Raw genomic sequence first — 21,168 nt, 5'->3', positions numbered from 1 at the left:
TTATTAAACAACCTTTCGTTAAAGAGAAAAAAAGAAAACTGACGAACCGCCTTATAAGGGTGTAGGAAAATCTCTCCATTTCTGCTGGCGTTCGCATATGCGCCTGTAGAAATAGGCGACGGTAATATCCGTGTGATATTCAACACATTTGTTCACACTTTTTTCATCTTTAATAATCCCTCTCTGGTGACCTGAGGCGATTCTTTCATGTTTCCTATGGAATCAGGATCTTCCATAGGAGTTTGAGGATCCTCCACCCCACCCGAGCCACGCGGAAGAGCCCGAGCTCAACACACACACACACACACACACACACACACACACACTCAGTCTATAAAACAAAACTATATGACCGCTGTTATGCTTCAACACAGCCGTTTAGTGTCATTAAATGAGCCCATAATGTGACGTTGAGATGGTAAAGGTCAGAATCTGGTTCAGAGATTAGTCTCCAGCAGATTAGGTTTTAATCTGTGTTCGGGTGTTTTCCCCAACATGGACCCTATCAGTTAGGTCACTCAAAGAGTTGATATTTCAGTATATCATAATTATTTTAACATATTATTGGAATATACTGGTGTTCAAAATATAAACTCTATATTTGTAAAGATAAAAATATCAAATACATTTGATCTTCAAAATATAAAATTGAACATGTTTCCAATGGGTCAAAGATGGTGTAATTTTCATAAAGTGTATTCGTTATCATTTTATAACATCTACTTAAGACTAGTCTTAGTGTATATACACACACACACACACACACACACACACACACACACACACACACAAACACACACATATATACGAGATATATCAGAAGACAAAAACTCCACTCAGATTTCCCTTGTATTGACACTTAGATAAAACCCTGGGACTGACTTTACATACTCATTACGGTGCCTCTGTTTAATATCATAAAATATTTGACTACATGAAACATGAGCTGACCTGAAACTTGTTTTCAGCACCAGTATAAACATAACCTAGTTAAGACTGGACTGGTGGCATTGTGAATAACTACCCTGTTCAGCTTCCAAGGTTATTTAAAACTTCTGCTCAGATTTCACCCTTCATCGTGTTCTCATACCACATAAAAAATAAATACCATAGTACTGTATAGTGTTTTATAACTATACTATAGTAATGCTGTATATACAGTATATGCTGTTCAGCTGTATACATACTGTAGTATACTTTATTTGTTAGTACAGTAAACTGGTGTATTGTAGTGTGTTTGTTTACATTACTATAGTTGTTGTGTTACCATCAACAACAGCATGGATTAAAACACTACATTATTTATTATAATATTGTATTTCTCGTGAGTATAATATTACAAACATTTCAAATTAGTTGGTGATCATTGGCAGGATCAACCTGATGCAGGATATTCAACAAAAGCACTGCTCAGTGTCCACCCTCCACTCATCCTCCAGATCCATGAGGTGGTGGTGGTGTTTGATTAACAGCTATCCCACTTGCAGTGGCTTTAAACGCTGTTTGATGTGGAGTGACCTGTAACTCTCGGCCAACTGATGTCACCGGGGGCTCATCTCGTTAGTATTCTGAAACTCTTCCAAACACAAGAGTTAAGTAGTTAAACTTGCATGGTGCAAAGCGTGCAATGTATTGCCTAGCAACAGCGCAAGTGGGATGCGCGTCAGGTTAGCGAATAGAAAGCTCAAATACTGTTTCCAGGAGCAGGGCAGCGCTCGCGTGGAGACGCACTAACACGTCACGATCGGCTGGCTGTTGCTGTGTATCTCCCCACTGCCTAATGGTTATCACCTCCGAGCGTCTAATTCTATTGGCAGGTTACGCTTTTATTCCCAGAACTTGTGTTTACTCAACATCCCTTTGAAGTTGTAACTCTCAATTGTTTTCCCAACTTTACGCGCTGTAGGAGGCTGATCTGATTTATATGTCAAACTCGCAGCTAAATGTTCATGTTGTGCCAGCGAATCACATTTCTGCTCAGGAGAATCGACTTTACTATATGTGCATATACCTGCAACCATCAGCTCGCAATCTGATTTCGGCTTTCCTCCGCGCTAAACGGGTTTCGCCTGTGATTTCCCTCAGTAATTATAAAGTACTTACGGCGGAACCATTTTTTGTTTTCTCAGCTAACTGACACAATAAGGCCAATGAAAACGTGTGTGTGTGTGAGTGTGTGTGTGTGTGGAGTCGTTTTACGGCAGAAACATCTTTCTCTCAGGATATTCTCGCCTCACTTCAGTGAAGTATTTCACATTTCCAGATGAAGTTCACGGACATCTAAAGTTTCCTCAGCGCTCGGATTTCATTTATTTGACATTTTCTGTAGTTTGAGGCTGATCAAGAATTCAGAGAGGTTTGGGCACTTTTTGTCTTATTGTTTGCATTAAAAAACTTCCAATAAAACACGTGGAGTGGCTGATGCTTTATATCAAACTTTGTGTGTGTGTGTGTGTGTGTGTGTGTGTGTGTGTGCGCGCGATCTGTTTTTTATAATGTGCAAAACTTTGGGTTCATTAGTCGCTTAAAGAAAAGGGAAACGATATAACTGGGCTGCAAATGTGTTTGTGATTATGATAATGTATACATAATAAATAATATATAACTGATTGCAATATTAGACTGCATATCGGACTGTTTAAAAAATTGTAAAATAACTTAAAGATAATATAATAATAGATAATAAACTATAATATCTGTATAGTTTTTCAGTTTTATTGGCATAATAAATAAAGGTACATTCATATTGCTAAGGCAATGCGGTGTTGCTGCACAGTCAAGTAAAACAACAAAGAAAAACAAGACAGTAATTGAAAATAATATCAGGTTCACCATATTTTACAAGAATCATCAAATTTTAATGACAAAAAAAAAATCATGTGTGGTGACTTTAAAGTCGGATTATTTTAATAAGGGCAAAGTTTGAAAGCGTGCACAGTTCAGAAGAATCCCACCACACATGATCCATCCACCCGTCCAGGTATGGCAAGCCGTCAGACATTTAATCTATAACCCGTACTAATATCTATTTTCATGTTACTAGTGCTTATATTTTAGATACTAGTGACTTTTCCATTAGGTACTAGTGCTTATTTATTAGATACTAGTGCTTTTTAAAAAATACTAGTGCTAAAATGCTTCTTTTTATTAGATACTAATACTCATTCTTTAGATACTAATTAAATAGATACTAGTACTCATTAAATAGATAGTTCTTATTTGAAACAACTATTCTGTTGTTTCTAGTACAAATAAAACATTTTTTCTATTGATTTCTATGAGATCTGTCATTGAAATTTCAATTCAGTTTTATAGTGTGTATTCCAGCTGGGTCTAGTACATTTTTATGTACTATTAGTTAATCATTAGATCTAGTATTAATTAGATAGTAGTACCTAATTAATAGATACTAGTACTTATTAGATGCTATGTATTCATTAGTACTTCATATTAAATAGATACAACTTATTTTAAAGATACTAGTACACATTTATTAAATAGCTTGTTTGAAATGTTACTAGTAAAATCTTTAATTGAACTCTACTCTTCCATTTGGTCTCTAGTCATAACATTGGACGAGTAAAAAAGCAGAACTGACTAGTAAAATAAGAATTGTTACTATTGATAATTATAAAAGACGCTAGTGTCTAATAAATACTACTAATGAAAAACTACTAGTATTTATTTAAGTTACTAGTATCTAATAAATTGGTAGCAGTATCTATTTAATAAGTATCTAATGAATAAGTACTATCTAATCATTAATTAGGAACTAGTGATAAATACTAGTATCTAATGATTAACTAGTACATCAAATAGGTATAAGTCCCAGCTGGAATATATACTAGTCAAAAATGAATAGTTATTATCTCAATGACAAATCCTATAGAAATTAATGAGATAGTTTTTTTTTTTTTTTTGCTAGAAAAAACTGAATAGTTACTAGTCACTATTAAAATATGTATGAGTATCTAACAAATAAGAACTAGTATTTAATAAGTACATCTATATTATTATAAATGCTTCATTGTAAATATACTGATTATTTTTGTTTTTGTTACGGTTTTATCCTAAAATGTTAATTGTTAAATGTACCATTCATTCTGATGTATTATTATTTTTATTGATATGTATGAATAATATGATACATACGAAGAATATGATATATTGAATATTATATATGTTGAATAATAATATGAAATATTGAATATGATATATTATTTATAATTTTATTTAATTATTATTGTATGTGTATATATTTTATAGCTACTATTTAATGTTTTTATTATACATGTATGTTCTTTTGTCTTTAATGTAAACTTTATAAATGTTTTGGCAATACCTCTGTAACATTTGTTATGACAATAAAGCAGTTATTTAATGAATAAGTACTAGCGCCTATTGAATAGATACTGGTATCTAATGAATGAGTATTCATTCATTAATTTTCTTGTCGGGTTATTCCCTTTTTTAATCCGGGGTCGCCACAGCTGAATGAACAGCCAACTTATCCAGCACATTTTTACACAGCGGATGCCCTTCCAGCCGCAACCCATCTCTGGAAAACTTCCACACAAACACTCATACACGATGGACAATTTAGCCTACCCAATTCACCTGTAATTCACATGTGGGGGAAACCAGAGCACCCGGAAGAAAACCCACGCAAACACAGGGAGAACATGCAAACTCCACACAGAAACACCAACTGAACCGAGGATCGAACCAGCGACCTTCTTGCTGTGAGGCGACAGCACTACCTACTGCGCCACTGTTTCGCCATGAATGAGTATTAGTATCTAAAACATAGGCACTAGTATCTAATGGACGAGTAGTATCTTATAAAAATAACTAGTGTCTAATGAGTAAGCACTAGTATCTAAAGAATAAGCCCTAGTATTTAATGATTAGCCCTAGTATGTAATAAAAAAGTACTAGTACTTAATGGAAAGGATACTGGTATTTAAAAAAATAAGCACTAGTAACATGAAAATAGATGCTAATACGGGTTATAGATTAAATGTGAACACGGCTTGCCATAGTCCGGGGTGTTTTTCTGTTTTTGTCTGGCTCTCGCGCGCCTCCTAGTGCACGTGGAGCTGTACGGAATTCCCAACCCCGACAGCAGCTACTGCGCAGGCGCGGACGAAAACTCCATGATTTTTTTTGGCACGGGATACCAGGGAAAAATAGGAACTTGGAAACGAAGATAAACTAAAAGCACCATTGCAAAGCCGCCATCAAGCCCTCGCTCGCCTGTGCACGCAGGAAAGACGCTTAGGAAGCCGCTGGACCTTTGAATGAAGCGATCTCTGGCTCCGCGGCCGAGCAGGATTCACGCGAAACTGGACGACAATGCACGGGGCGCAATAAAACCGAGCGTTATTGCTCTTTGTTTTTAAGCAGGACGGCTCGGATGGTGCTCGGGGATGAGGACGCGGGGAAGTGGCTGAAAATCTCTCGGCGGTAATAACAGCTCCAGCGACGGCGACATCTGCGAGTCGAGCCCGTCGAGACGCTTGTTCTGGGTTGTGCAGCGACGAAGAAGCAGGAAACTTTGTAAACAGAGGTGCGTAGCGTAGCCTACGAGCTAAACGAAGCTAACAGCGCGTCTACGCCGAACGCGACGCGACAGACCCCAACGCTTCCCATATAGTGTAGTACAATCGAGCGTTCATGAATATGATGACTAAAAACGGGCTAGCTAGCAGTTCGTTTAATCGTCCAGACGCAACGTTATACTCCTTAGAAGTAGCAGAGGGATATTCAATTATATGTATTCACAATTTCTTGTCGTATTTCAGTCCTACCTGTCTGGAAACTTGCAGAAGTTTTATTCATTGTGGTTTGTTTACTGTTTTAGCCGAGCGTTAGCCGCATCACTCCAACTGCCGTAACGGCAGAATAAAAACCGTTAAAATATGTGATGCTTTTACTCTCCATAAGTTACATTTGAAATTTTGAGTTGGCGCGTTTAATATCAGTTTCAACCGTCACTTTTCACTGTACTGTCAGCCATATGTCAGAGCGAGATTTGGAATCACTTTGGGGTTTGTACCCTAGCTACTAGCACTATGGTATATACATCAGTGTGCTTTTCACTACTGTTTATTTTGTGCACAACCAGTGACCAAAAGTAGGTTGCATAATAGTACTATTTAATATTTAAGATGAAAGATATGATAATGTTATTTGTGCCATTCATAGTCCAGTTATCCATGACTTTGTGTATCTTCACTTAAATGTATTTATGACGACTAAAAACACAAAGTTCAATACATAAATTGACATAGTGGAGTGTGTGGAGTTATATAGTAATTTGATGACAATTATTGACTTAAAATTGAATTTAGAAGCTAACTGTGCTGGCATGTCCATGAAAACATGTATTTGTACCATGGTATTTACAAACAGTATCCACGACCATTTATTTTGTGCACAATTTGTGACCAAAAGTAGGTTGTATAGTAGTACTATTTAAAATTAAAGATATGATAATGTTATTTGTGCCATTCATGGTCCAGTTATACATGATTTTGTGAAGTCCATCTTCACTTAAATGTTTTTATGCCAACTAAAACACTAAGTTCAATCCATAAATTGACAGACAGTGAGTGTAGTGTGTGAAATTATATATAGTAATTTGGGGACAATTATAGACTTAAAATTGAGTTTGAAAACTAAATGTGCAGGCGTGTCAATGAAAGCATCTAATAGTACCATGGTATTCACAAACACAATGCTTAGTGTGCTTTTCCTACTACTGTTTATTTTGTGCACAACATGTGATCAAAAGTAGGTTGGAAGATATGATCATGTTATTGGTGTACTTGATGGTCCAGTTATACATGATTTTGTGAATCAATCTTCTCTTAAATGTATTAACGACAAAAAGTAAAACAACTAAAACACATCAATTTCAATCCATAAATTGACAGACAGTGCAGTGTTTGGAATTATATAGTACTTTGGGGACAATTATTGACTTCAAGTTGAATGTAGAAGCTAACTGTACAGGAGAGTCAACAAAAATCATCTATAACATCTAATAGTACCATGGTATTCACAAATAGTACACTTTTATCCACGGCCGTTTATTTTGTGCACAACGTGTGACCAAAAGTAGGTTGTGTAATAGAACTATTTAAAATTAAAGATATGATTATTGGTGTACTTCATGGTCCAGTTATCCATGATTTTGTGAATCCCATCTTCACTTAAATGTGTTTATGACACCTAAACACAGAGTTCAATATATAAATTGACAGGCAGTGTAGTGTGTGGAATTATATAGTAATTTGAGGACAAATATAGACTTAAAATTGAGTTTAAAAACTAAATGTGCAGGTGTGTCAATGGAAGCATCTATAGCAGGGGTGTCCAAACTCGGTCCTAGAGGGTCGGTGTTTTGCATAGTTTAGCTCTAACAACCTTCAACACACCTGCCTGGAAGTTTCCAGTATACCTAGAAAGAGCTTGATTAGCTGGTTCAGGTGTGCTTAATTGGGGTTGGAACTAAAATATGCAGGACACTGGCTCTCCACGACCGAGTTTGGACACCCCTGATCTATAGCATATAATAGTACCATGGTATTCTCAAACAGTATGCTTTTATCCACGACCATTTATTTTGTGCACAACGTGTGATAAAAAGAAGGTTGGATAATAGCACTGTAAAATTAAAGATATGATAATGTTATTGGTGTACTTCATGGTCCAGTTATCCATGATTTAGTGCACAGGTGTCAAACTCCGTTCCAAAAGGGTCGCAGCTCTGCACAGTTTAGTTCCAACCCTAATTAAACACACCTGATCAAACTAATTGAGTCCTTCAGGCTTGGTTGAAACCTACAGGTAAGTGTGTTGGAGCAGGGTTGGAACTAAACTGTGCAGGGCTTTGAGTTTGACACCCCTGATTTAGTGAATCCCATCTTCACTTAAATGTATTAATGACAAATGACAAAAAGTAAAACAACAAAACACATCAAGGTCAATATATAAATAAACAGACAGTGTAGTGCAGGGGTCACCAATCTCGGTCCTGGAGAGCCGGTGCCTGTGGGGTTTAGCTCCAACTTGCCTCAACACACCTGCCTGGATGTTTCAAGTATACTTAGTAAAGCTGCGGTCACACTAGAGTTTTCTCCCCATAGACTTCCATTCATACGCACGTGAATGCGTCAGACTGGAAACGCAGGGTCATGCCTTAAGTTTCGCAGGTCGCTACGGTGCAAAGTTCAAGCTTGGTGAACTCTGACCTGCAAAATCGTATCACTTGACTGCATGAGACCAATCGAGGATCGAAACACGACCTCTCTGGACAGAAAATTAAAACATGGAGCAATCGCTCGCTTTTTTATTTTGAATAATAATTTCGTTTAATCCCGCCCCTTTTCGCAGCGTCGCACAACAGAATTTCGCACACACAAACTTTAGTGTGACCGCAGCTTAAGACCTTAAATAGATTGCTCAGGTGTGTTTGATTAGGGTTGGACCTAAAATCTGCAGGACACCAGCACTACAGGAACAAGTTTGGTGACCCCTGGTGTAGTGTGAGGAACTGTATTGTAATTCGGGGACAGAAAGTTTAATACATAATTTAATAGACAGTGCAGTGTGTTGAATTATGTCATAATTTGGCCTCAATTATTGATTTAAAATTGAATGTAGAAGCCGTGTGAAGAAAAGCATGACAGCTCTGATGATTTACCAAACAGGGCTCAACAATAAGGACTGCCCAATGGCCAGGGGCTAGCATGCAAGATGCTTGGGACAGTATACAGAATGGTTACTGGCCCGATCGGGGCCAGCGCTGCTTTGTCACTAAAGTTTAATTTGGCTGCAACTGTTTGTCAATTGCGCGCTTTCATGCCCAGACGTTTGTTTTGGAACCTATCTTGTTTGCCCAGTTAGCGCAGTTTGTGGCATATGTGAATCCTGCAATCGTGCTCGAGTCCACGGCAAATCAATCGGTCTGAGATCGCCAAAATGAGGTGGTCTTGGCTCGATTAAGTGGATCGATTGTAGTGAAACAAAACAATACAAAGAACCAGCCTATATCTAGGGCCAGACGGAATCTGCGGATGTTTTTTGCTATTTCTGCGGAGAATTTTGGTAAAAATCTGCGGATTTCTGCGGAATTATTTTGGGAGTATCCAGTGGAGTATTTTAACTTACACTTTATTATATTAAATAAAAAGTAATAAATTACTGAATAAAAACTGAATAAATTCCGATTTACACATTTACTCAAGTAAATAAACAGAATTTATAAAGGGCTAAAAAAACTGCAGAATTCTGCGGAAAATCTGCGGAATTCTGCGCGCGCAGATTTCGTGTGGGCCTACCTATATCACAGTGTATTATGGTTGTGTAATGGCCATACATACGGCTATATGAAGAGAATGGTAAATAGGGCTGGATGTCATTTCTACTAGCAAATGTGTGTTTCATGTCTAATATGAAACTGAAAGCATGGTGAAATATTATCGAGTGCGGTTTATCCGTTGACAGAAAAAAATTGCCCGAAATGACCATCTGATAAAGCTTCCATATTTTAATCTTATATTTTGTATTAGGCTAATTGTTTTGTTCATTTCGACACCTCGAAAGAAAGATCAACCTTGCTTCATGATCTGACTGCAGTCCCGGTGTGCCCCCCTGCCCCTGCACGGACACCCTTCATAGACTTTCTTTAGCATTCTTATTCTACATTTTATAAAAAAAACTCAAAGGTCATAATTGATTAAAACATAGACTAATATGATTGTTATGTTGGTGGATCAAGCAAGAACAAGAAGTGAAATGCATTTTTAAATCTAGGTTTACAAATAAATGAGAAATGAAAATATTGGCAGTATTATAGACTGATGTATTGTGCGGCTTTCTGAAATCAGGCATTTTGGTGGGTTTTAAACAAACGAAAATCATTTTCAACTAAACCGTTCACTTTAATTAATCTAATCAGTATTGTATTTAAATTAAATCATTTTTAAATTGTCAGTTGTATTTAAAGAAAAGTAATGCTGAATAACTAAATCGCTAACTTCTTTTTTTGGTGAGGCCAGAGGAAATTTTGGCAGGGCAAGTTAAAATCTGAACCACTGGCCCGTTCGAGCCAGTAAGAAAAAATCCCTAGCGTTGAACCCTGCCTGAATCTTTTTTTTTTTCTCTTGTTGCTTGTTTTGTACAAATCCTTAAAGAAAATGACTGCTATAAACCAAGCCACAGCCTAATCCTGCATCACTGTTTACCAGACAGAGTATTTAAGACAACTAAATGCATGACTCTATGGATGACGTTCATTTAAATGCATTTAATATCGGCATATTTTAAATGTGACTCATGTTTATTATAGTTATGCCTAAGATGCATAAAAGTGTTTGTTCAAGCATTGCCTTGCTCAAATTAAATGTGTTTTATTATATGTCTTTTTCAGATTTTCCACTTCTGGATTTGCACCACAGCATTACAGTCCACTGGAGAGGACCAGAGAGGATCGTGTGTGGAGCCGGATTGGTGGTTCTCTCCTGTTGTCCTTCATTTATGCTGCCTAAATGTCCTTCAAAGGGTGCATTTCACGAACGGTGCTGACCAAGGCTGTATAAAAATGAAAAGGTATGTGTCAACACACGTTTCTGAGCTTCTCAATATCATACACACTATTTAATTACCTTATTTTGCGATGCAGAAGTAAACTTTTTCCGGTGTGACATTTGACTATGGGTAAATGGCCAATTACTAGGGCTTAGTGATGGGAAGTTCGGATCATTTTACTGACTCGGATCTTTGAGTCTCGTTCATCAAGATGAACAAATTTTTTTTCGAGTCATTTCATTCATTTGGTTCACTTTGCCAAAATATTATTAAAATGTTACGAATTGCTTCCAAACACATCTACAACTAGCCCAAAAGGTTGATTGCACGACAAATAAGTCATAAGTAGAATATAAGGAGAAAATAATAATTCAATGTTGACCTGCTCTTTTGTCTATGAAGGTACTGTTGTCTCTTTGCTCAGCTCACCTCTTCATGTCTTCAAATGTCAGGGGTTCATTCACGTAACACTGACAGTCACATATAATCTTAATCAATGCACAGTCTAAGCCGATAGGAGCCATGATCGTTCGTTCATCACGTGACAGAATGACTCAAACCCGAGGACTCGAGAGATGAACGGTTCAATTCTTTTTCCGGCTCTAAACGCGTATGATTGGCTCGTGATGAATGAGTGACTCAGACCCGATCGAGGACTCGAGAGGTGAGCGGATCAATTCTTTTTCCGGCTCTAAACACGTATGATTGGCTCGTGATGAACGAGTGACTCAGACCCGATCGAGGACTTGAGTGGTGAGCGGATCAATTCTTTTTCCGGCTCTAAACGCATATGATTGGCTTCTGCCAATGTGATGAAGACTTGAAATTAACAATACTACCTGCACAAATGTGCGCACGCGCGGATGAACGAATCACTCCCTGAGAGGACTCGTAGTTCCCGAGTCATATTAAAGATTCGTTCAAAAAGAACGAATCGTTCATGAACGACCCATCACTACTAGGGCTACAAACCCATCATGTTTATGGTAATACAATAAAATCAAGATAATCTATTAAGAAAGTCGCAGTTTCCGGCATCAAACATTGTCATATAGCTGTTTTGTACAGTTAAAAATGATCAGAAGTGAATGAGATATGTTGTCTGGACACAATTAAGTTATATGTTAGTATGCTCCTATGTGAAAAAATAAGTACAGTATACCAAGTATCTTTTTTTTGCTGAAGCTTTAATCACAGTTATTATATGTAGCATCATTAAGTTATGTTATACAAGTTGCTTAAAGGGTTACTTTGACAAGTTTAATATCAAAAATAATAAAAGAACACCCATTAGTAAATATGAATTCATTAACTCGCATCAACCGAGAGATATAGCTATGTTGTTATTGGAAATTAGAATGTTAATATTAGTTACAGTTAAACTCATTAAATAAATAATTGAGCCTGGTCAGTTGAATTATTAGAAGATACACACCCAAGGGGGAATTATTGTCTAGTAATACAACAGACTAGGGTCAATTATTGCACTTATACTCAGGAGTTTGACTGTTGTGAGTTGTGGAGTTGTCAAATAACTCCAATTATTCAGCGGAGTGACATGGAGCTGTAATGCACTCAAAACCTGCCTGAACTACTTTAGCTGGGCGCTTATCTGAAAATAACGGCACACTTTAGAATGTTCGTCAGCCAATCAGAATCAAGCATTCAACTGCACCATAGTAGTATAAATTCAGTGTTCCCCAACATTTTCTCATTTAGTCCTTCACTGGGCCTTTCCCCTTAGCAAAGAAACGTTCCAAAGACGCCTGTTTCTTACTCATTTTGTTGTTGTGGGTTCAATTTTGGCGCTCAGGTGATCAAGATGTAATGGAGTGAATACGGTCATTTTTCGATATAAAAGATTGTTCAGACTCCGATAAATAATAATAATGAAATAATTGATGATTTCTTGTGCAACCTGGTGCAGATTGATTCACAGACTAGTACCGGTTTGCAGCCCAGGGGTTTATGCGTGACAGAATACTGATTTATTTGCCTGTTAAAGTTTAATATTAGTCTGTTTTAGTACATTATGGCTCGTTTCCACTGACTGGTCCAGTATGGTACGATTCGGGTCGTTACGGGTCACCTTTACCAGGCTTGCGTTTCCACTATCAAGGGTACCCTTTTGGTGGGTGTGGTGTATGACAGAAAGTTTCAGTCGAAGTCATTTTCACTCAGATATAGACACGCGGCGAGCACAAGAAAACGAAACCGCTCGCACTTCAGTCTGGCTCGCAAAAAACTAAGGGGCGCAGGGTAAATCTGCTGTTCTTTTTGGCTTTGTGGCTGTTTATCAAGACGGTGACAAGGTTTGTTTGAGCCCGGGTCGACCATGGTTCGTTATTATATGTATATGTTTATATATATATATATATATATATATATATATATATATATATATATATATATATATATATATATATATATATATATCTACGCTGTAAAAGATCTCTCGGCTGTTTATTTTAAGCGGTTTGCGTAAGTGAATGACGTATCTCTGTAAACCAATAGCGTTCAGCTGCGCGTCTAGCTCCGCCTTTTGGTACCCCTTCTCATGTTTGGTACCCTTACGAAAGGGTGCCGAAAAAGTGGTACGGTACGGTTCAATGCGCCTTTTGACAGTGGAAACGGCCATAAAAGCGTACCAAACTGTACGGCCTATAAACTCAACTCTAGTTTTAATGTCTATACTTAAAAACAACTGTACTATTTTCTGAACGTAAACTGAACTCAGTTCCAGGTTGAAGTTTTAGTGGACTGACAGCTGTAGTGCGAACCGTTAAATTAGCCTGTATATTTTTATTATTTAATATTTTTTTTCCGAATTTCTCTTGAACGTTGAGATTTTTTTCCAACACATTTCTAAACATAATAGTTTTAATAACTAATTTCTAATAACTCATTTTTTTTATCTTTGCCATTGTGACAGCACATAATATTAGACTATATATTTTTCAAGACACTTCTATACAGCTTAAAGTGACATGTAAAGGCTTAATTAGGTTAATTAGGCAAGTCATTGTATAACAGTGGTTTGTTCTGAAGATAATCCAAAACTAATAATGCTGAAGGGGGCTAATAATATTGACCTTAAAATGGTTATTCTAGCCAAAATAAAACAAATAAGACTTTCTCCAGAAGAAAAAGTATTAGAGGAAATACTGTGAAAAATTCCTGAATCTACTTGGAAAATATTTAAAAAATAATAAATATTTCACAGGAGTGAATAATTTTGCCGTGTGTGTGTGTGTGTGTGTGTGTGTGTGTGTGTGTGTGTGTGTGTGTGTTCAGGAGCTGGATGTGTGTGATCAGAAAATGACGGGGGGCAGTGAGAGTGTAGCAGGAGAAAAAGATGGAGGAACGACGCTCATCGCTCAGGTCCCGGTCGGCTGGCGGAGGAAGGTGGAGGACGGAGCCGTGTCTTACATCAGGTTCGACTGCGCTTTGTTTACTCTCACGTGTTTGAAATGTGAGCGCCGTTGCTGCTAAATAAAGGTACAACAGGAACATTTTTCACTCAAGTTGCCTGGCAGCGATGATCATGCACAGATGTGTGTGACTTCACCCGAGCAAACGTTCCTCACACACATGCGAGCGTGCTTAGCTTTCACACTTGGGCTTCTGGTGTTGGGCAGATGCTCGGTCTGTCACCACATTTATTTTTTGTTGTGTGATTTATTGCACCAAAACCTTTTGTGATGGTTTGGTTTGGGTCAATTTAAGATCATTTTATATCGCTCCCTATATAATGGCAGCTCTTTCTTTCAAAGAACACAAAATATGTTGCCATTGGAGTTGTTTTATTGTGTTTCTTTGATTGTTTTGTTGAGATTTTTCTTTCTGTTGTGATTGGTTTGTCTATGTCTTATTCATTCATTCATTTTCCTTCGGCCTAATCTTTATTCATCAGGGGTCGCCACAGTGGAATGAACCGCCAACTATACCAGCATATGTTTTACGCAGCGGATGCCCTTCCAGCCACAACCCAGTAATGGGAAACATACATGCGTACTGTATACTTGCAGGGCTCGAAATTGCGACCATTTTGGTCGCATATGCGCCCGAAATTTTATCTATGCGACCTCAAATTAAATTTGGGAGCATGTGTGCGAGTGCATAAAATTGTTGCGAGACCCGTTTTAACTGCAAAATGTTCAGCACATGCGCGGATTTTGGAGACAGTCACGCAGAAGCCTTAAAATTCGACATACATAAGGGCGTGGCCACTTGAGTGACCGCTAGGTCTGCTGTCATGTCACCCTGCTAAACTCGGCATATATACCTTGTTTTTGCTTTAGTTTTATGTGGCTGTACACAGTCAGAAGCCTTGGGGATTATTTCTTAGTTATCAGATAATATGTCATCTATTTATTTATTTATTTGTGTAATTTATTGCACCAAAATATATTGCAATTAACAATATTATTGTCATTTAATGCCACTCATTATATAATGCCAGTAAGCCATTATAATATCATCACAATGCAAGTACACTCTTCCAAAGAACACATCACATTTTATTCTTAGGAATATTTCATTTAATTATATTCATTTTAATAGTTTAATAATGAGGCATTGGAATCAGAATTTGAATATGCATATCCTAAATAAATGACTAATAACAGTTGTTAACTATAGAGTAACAGAGGCTGCGATATCTGCTTTCAGATCAGCTATTTTCAGCTGTCAGACATGCACATGAAAATATACTATAGTCATTTATAGTGAATACTATAATGCAAAGCTGCACGATTCTGGCCAAAATGAGAATCGCAAATTTTTTTTTGGCCTAAAATAAAGATCAGGATATTCCCACGATTCTGTAGATGTAAAATAAAGGTTAATATGAGTGGGCTATTATTATTGTTATTCTCAAACATGTGGTAAAACAGCAATAGGCTTTGTGTAGCTGTACTGTTGGTTAAAATGCTAAATGTTGTATAGTCTTGGAATGGTGGACTTGAACAGACTTTACATTTGTCCTGGTCATTAATGCTGATTCTGATGTTGAATTATTGTGTTTGAGACATTGGCTTACATCTGTCATTTCCTCTTAAAATCTGTCTCTGACGTGATTTTCGTGAATACGGAAGACTGGGCGGGTATTTTTGCATTTCGGCGGGTTTTGGATACTTTTTGGGCTGGAATCAGTCAGCTACGTCTGGCAACACTGTGTGCGCTTTCGGTTTCATTTTCACTGTTATGCTGCGTTCACACCAGACGCAGAACGCGTGGATAAATCGCGATATTCGCGCGTAAATAGCCGCGTGAATTTTTTAGTTTACTCACTTCATTGGCGCGTCAAACCCCTCTTCATTGGCGTGTCTAAATCACTTCAGAACAGACGCGGAATCGTGTGATGGGCAGGGCTTCTGTCTGCCCGGTGACTCTAGCTTCTTAGCTAAACGGCTAACATAGATTTTATGAAGAAAATAACAGTGTTTATGTGCTTTATGAAGGCTGAAAAACAGCGTCGATACGTTTAAGGCCGTGTCTGAGTCCACTAAATCCTTTCAGAGGTGCATCCAGCTCTGAGCTCATAAACTCCTCCAGAAACTGAACCTGGATGACGGAGGCTTTCAGCGGTGCTTCTGACTGAGCCCAGCCCAGTTGGATGAACAGGCGATACGGCACAATCACGCCCCCACAAGAGCAAGCTCCTGATTGGTTAACGAGGTGCAAATGTCCACTGAAGTACAGATTTTGGAACTCGAGTGATTCGTGCAAAACGTGCGTCAAACGCGCAGAACGCATTCGCACGGCGCCATTCGCGCTTATCGCGCCGCAGGATGTCTATTCGTGCGTTTGCATTGACTTAACATGTAAATCACTCGCGCTTGATGAGCGTTCCGTGTCTGGTGTGAACGCAGCACTTCCTGCGCGGCTCCTAAACGATCACTCTGTGCCACAAACTAAATGTTATTTACAACTTTATTACCTGTTATTCGCAGCATATGCAGGTTCTGTTCACTAAAGTCAACTTCATTAGTTCATTCAGAGACACGTGGCTCTCGCCTTCCCTGTGGTAACAGCTGACGGTCAGAGTGTCTTAACAATAATAAAAAAAAAACCTTGAGTGAAGATCGAACATGGATCGACGACGCAACGTGCTGACCACTGGACCAAAATGGCGCTGTTACGCCTGTGTGGTCGTAATGATAATTACATCATCATTACCCTGCAGGCTGCATTTTGCTCATGGGGCTGCGAGACAATAAATAAGGAGAGCGGAGCTGCGGCTAAATAATGAATAAAAAGAGTCAGGCTATGGTCAAATAAATAAAAAAATTTTTAAAAAGTGTGCTGAGAGTGCAAGCAGCTAGAAACACCGGCCCTCGCAGGCTAAAAAACAGACCGGCCCACTGGGAACTCTTCCGTTCCTCCCAATTGGCCAAACCAGGCCTGACTGACAGAATCGTAGAAATGCTGAATTAAGATCGTCTCTCTCTCTACTATAATGTTTTTCTAACCATACTGACACTGACACCTCCAGCAGAGATAGAGATCTTCTCAAATGTTGCTAGAATAATTTATGTATGGGCGATATATATCGCATCACCAAAAATGCTGGAGGACATGTCCATGTGTTGTACAATAAGTCGATATAGTAATATATTAGTTATTGTGACAGGTGCTCACAAAACAATCAAGTAATCACAACCACATCAGGTATTAATCTGTTAATATTTGTTAAACATGTTTATTTTTCTTCCCCAGCCCGAGTGGTACAGTCCTTCAATCTGTGGATGAGGTGAGGGTGTATCTGCGCACAGACGGCACATGTAAGTGTGGTCTCGAGTGCCCGCTTGTCCCAAATAAGGTAAGATAAACTGTCAAATGTTGTTGATGTTTTGCACATTTTATTTTGTTATTATCATCCAATAGTGAAGACATGATCCACTGAAGAAGACTTGCATGCAGTAACTACTGTTTTTATTGGTAACACTTATTAGTTCACAATAGTTAATGTATTTACTACCATGAACAAACATATAGTTATACATTTATTACGCTATTTATCCTTTTTTATTCATGTTAAATAATGTAAGTCACTGTGCATTAACTAATGTTAACAAGCACAGCTTTGGATTGTAATAATGCATTAGTAAATGCTGAACTATGATTAATAAATACGTTACAAGATTATTCACACGTAATGTTAATGTTAGTAAATGCATTAACGTTAACTAATAGACCATTATTTTTAAGTGTAACCTTTTATTACACTGTAAATCTGACAGCATTGCAACTACAAGGGTAAATTTAGCTGGCTGTATGCATATAGCACAATATTTACTGTGTACTGTGATAAAGCAATCCATTTTACAAAAGGAAGAGTAGTTTGCAGTTCTGAATATAAAGTAAATGGTCTCTTTAAATCAATGCAGGTCTTTAATTTTGACCCTGCTGCAATGGTCCAAGCTCCTGGTCATCAGTCGGGTAAAGTGGAGGAAGACATGACCAAACTCTGCAACCATCGCAGGAAAGTAGACGCTATGACAGCGTTATGTCAAAGCATGCATCCCTCACATCTCGCACCACTGGCTCAAGCCACAGGTATTGCATCTTTACATGCTTTTACACAACATATATTTGATGATATGTTTATATGTAGGTGTGCATTATGTATATGATACAAATTAGACATTAGTCATTTTCTATGTGTGTATATCACTTATACATAATCAATGTATATAATATACATACTTTTGTATGTGTGCACAAATATATCCACTGTTGTTCAGTTTTAAAATGTAAAACAAACATTTCTAATAGAGTAAATGCTCTTTTTAGACCATTTCGAGGGATGTAAATGATAACAATGGTCCTAACATATTTCCTGTTATACATTAATTAAATAGCTTTCAGGATTTAAAAAATCTTGACATATTGATAATGTTATGATAGCTGTTTTAACAAAGTTCTGATTGGATTGATTGTCTTTTTTTTACAGTTATGAAAGAGTTTGACAATAAACAGGAAATATTCAACGTGCAACTCCACATTGAAATGGTCTATAGGCACTGTATTTCGAGCATTCGTCAGTAATGCTAATTGATACACAGGGAAACGTTAAAGCAATGCTGGACAATTTTGCATTGCAATGTTGTTAGGTTGCTTTTCCATTAAGAATGGGCAACAGTACTGTATCTGTATCCCATTGCCCTAATTAGTTACCCTTACCTGGGGTCCATTCTTCATACGTGGATTACTCAATTAGGTGGATTTGGTTATTGATGATTTGACATGATCCAGGATCGTTTCGTTTTTCAAAACTCATCTGAGACTTGTCATAGCAACAGTTCTGCTAGCTCAAACCTGCTCAGAAGCAGCAGCTTATTCCATATAAACAGAATTAGATCAGGGGTCCATTTTTCGTACGTGGATTACTCCGTTAGCTGGATTTGGTTATTGACGATTTGACACGATCCAGGATCATTTAGTTCTTCAAAACTGATCCGAGAGTTGTTGTCATAGCAACAGTTCTGCTAGCTGAAACCTGGTCGGAAGCAGGTTCAAATCATATAAACAGGATTAGATCGGCTCAGTTCAAGCAAAGATAACAGAGAAAGTATGTACCGAATTCTGATATTTTCTTACAGTAGTAGTTATATACACTTGGGAAAATAGTAAATGTTTTTTAACTATATATATATATATATATATATATATATAAATGTGTATATATATATATATATATATATATATATATATATATATATATGTATAATATATATATATATATATATATATATATGTATAATATATATGTGCTTCACAAAAATTGCGCACGCCTTTACCAATATCAAAATGCTTTTTGTAAAACACCCAGTTATTATTTACACCGATTAAAAAACAGCTACTACAATACTACCATAATATATATATATATATATATATATATATATATATATATATATATATATATATATATATATATATATATATATATATATATATATATATATATAATAAATTGCTCTTGACGTATAAAAAGGCTAAGCATGCAGCCCACAACAAAGGTGGAATGTTTTAATCTGACTTTTAAATCTGAATCGTGAACTTGTTTGAAGAACCAAATTAGCCAGAGATCAGTTATCAAGATGAACAGATCTAGGATCTGCCAAATCATCACAGATCATTAAAGCAATGTGTGAAGAACGGACGCCTGGTTGCCCATTTATGGGATCATTTCTTAAAGTTGCCCAGAAACATTGCTTAAAAAGTTGCCCTGTGTATCAAACTCCCTTCCAAAAAATCTATTTTTTTGACACATACAGAGTCATACACAGTATGATATGCAGTGAAATGCTTAGATACCCACTTGTGACCTTACAATAATAACAACAGTAACTAAAGCAATAACAATAAGAATCTAAATTTTGGAGACTTAAAAATGCAATAGCAAATATAAACAAGTTAAAGACTTTTGTTATAGAGTATGTGGCTGTAGAAAAAAATGGACAAAGTATGAAAATATGAAAGAGATATCTGTACAAACAGAAACACAGAAGAGTTTCTAACAAAGTGTGTCCTGTAGGTCAGTGGTTCTCAGTTGTGTTCCTGGAGGACCACCAGCACTGCATAATGGCTGTTTCTCAATATGCATTCTTCAGTGATCTTGCGTCTTCGTGTTCTCGTGTAACGTCATCATCAACTGCCAAAGTTCAGTTCCAAAACTCAAGACAGCAAGAACAGAAGACGCGTGACAAAACCTGGATGCGTTCTTGATATCGGAGATGAACCGATGTAGACTTGAGCACTAAACTCGCTGAAAAAGTCTTTGCAGCTAAATAAAGCAGGTGGGAAGCGCAGCATTTTTATCATTGAAAATCAGAGATATAATTATCTCAGGTATTTCTCTAAATGAGATGGTTAAAGTAAACATTCAAATGAAAATCGCAATGGGGTATATGCCGAGCTAGTGTGTTTCCCATACTGATAAACTTCCAGTGACCTGTTATTGTGAGTTTTTTCCATTTTATATGGTTCCTTTTACAGCATCGATGGTGTAATGTCATTAAAATACATCCAGTTAAATAAACTTTGGCATTCATTTAGTTGCTCAAGCGTAAAACGAGACAAAAAGCCGTTTACTCGTACGCGCCCGTCAGAATCGGCAGGCTAGCGCAGAAGCTCCATTAAATATACTGGGGTAAAATAAAGGCTCATATTATAAAGACATGGTGCGGGAAAATGTAATGTAATGCAGTGCTTCTTGTACAATCAGAGACCCACTTTATATCAGAGATCGCTGATTTTTAAAGAAAACAGCCCTTAAATGCGCCGGTTTTTGCATTGGCATACAGTTCACTGGAAGCGCTTAACCCAGCTTACTGGCAAATTAAGGGTGTTTTCACACCTGCCTTATTTAGTTGGATTGAATCACATTAGAGTTTGTTTTTCCTTTTGGTGCGGTTCATTTGGGCAGGTGAGAATGCAGCAATCGTACTTGAGTGCGCACCAAAAGCGGACCAAATAAGCGTACCGAGACCTGCTTGAAGAGGTAATCTCGGTACGATTTCAAACGAACCCTGGAGCGGTTCGTTTGTGGTGAGAATGTGATTC

General features: G+C 37.4%; 2 protein-coding genes across 5 annotated transcripts in view; both read left to right on the top strand.

The window, feature by feature from the left end:
- Positions 1-21,168, top strand: part of LOC147843705 (uncharacterized) — a 999,056-nt gene that overhangs the window by 46,229 nt on the left and 931,659 nt on the right. The window lies entirely within an intron of this gene.
- Positions 5,148-21,168, top strand: part of mbd6 (methyl-CpG binding domain protein 6) — a 39,067-nt gene continuing 23,046 nt past the window's right edge. For all 4 annotated transcript variants that reach the window (XR_015494305.1, XR_015494306.1, XM_087258134.1 and 1 more), the window contains exons 1-5: positions 5,148-5,569; positions 10,439-10,617; positions 13,891-14,030; positions 17,317-17,419; positions 17,988-18,156. Coding sequence is in view for 2 of the 4 variants with exons in the window: in XM_087258134.1 (XP_087114260.1) it covers positions 13,915-14,030; positions 17,317-17,419; positions 17,988-18,156 (388 nt within the window). In the remaining 2 variants the exon portion in view is untranslated. The remainder of the gene's footprint in view (positions 5,570-10,438; positions 10,618-13,890; positions 14,031-17,316; positions 17,420-17,987; positions 18,157-21,168) is intronic.

This window comes from Danio rerio, chromosome 6 (genome assembly GCF_052040795.2).
Source record: "Danio rerio strain M-AB ecotype USA chromosome 6, GRCz13ab, whole genome shotgun sequence".
Taxonomy (NCBI): Eukaryota; Metazoa; Chordata; class Actinopteri; order Cypriniformes; family Danionidae; genus Danio; species Danio rerio.
The sequence above is the reverse complement of the archived record's forward strand: the minus strand, read 5'-3'. Positions and strand labels throughout refer to the sequence as shown.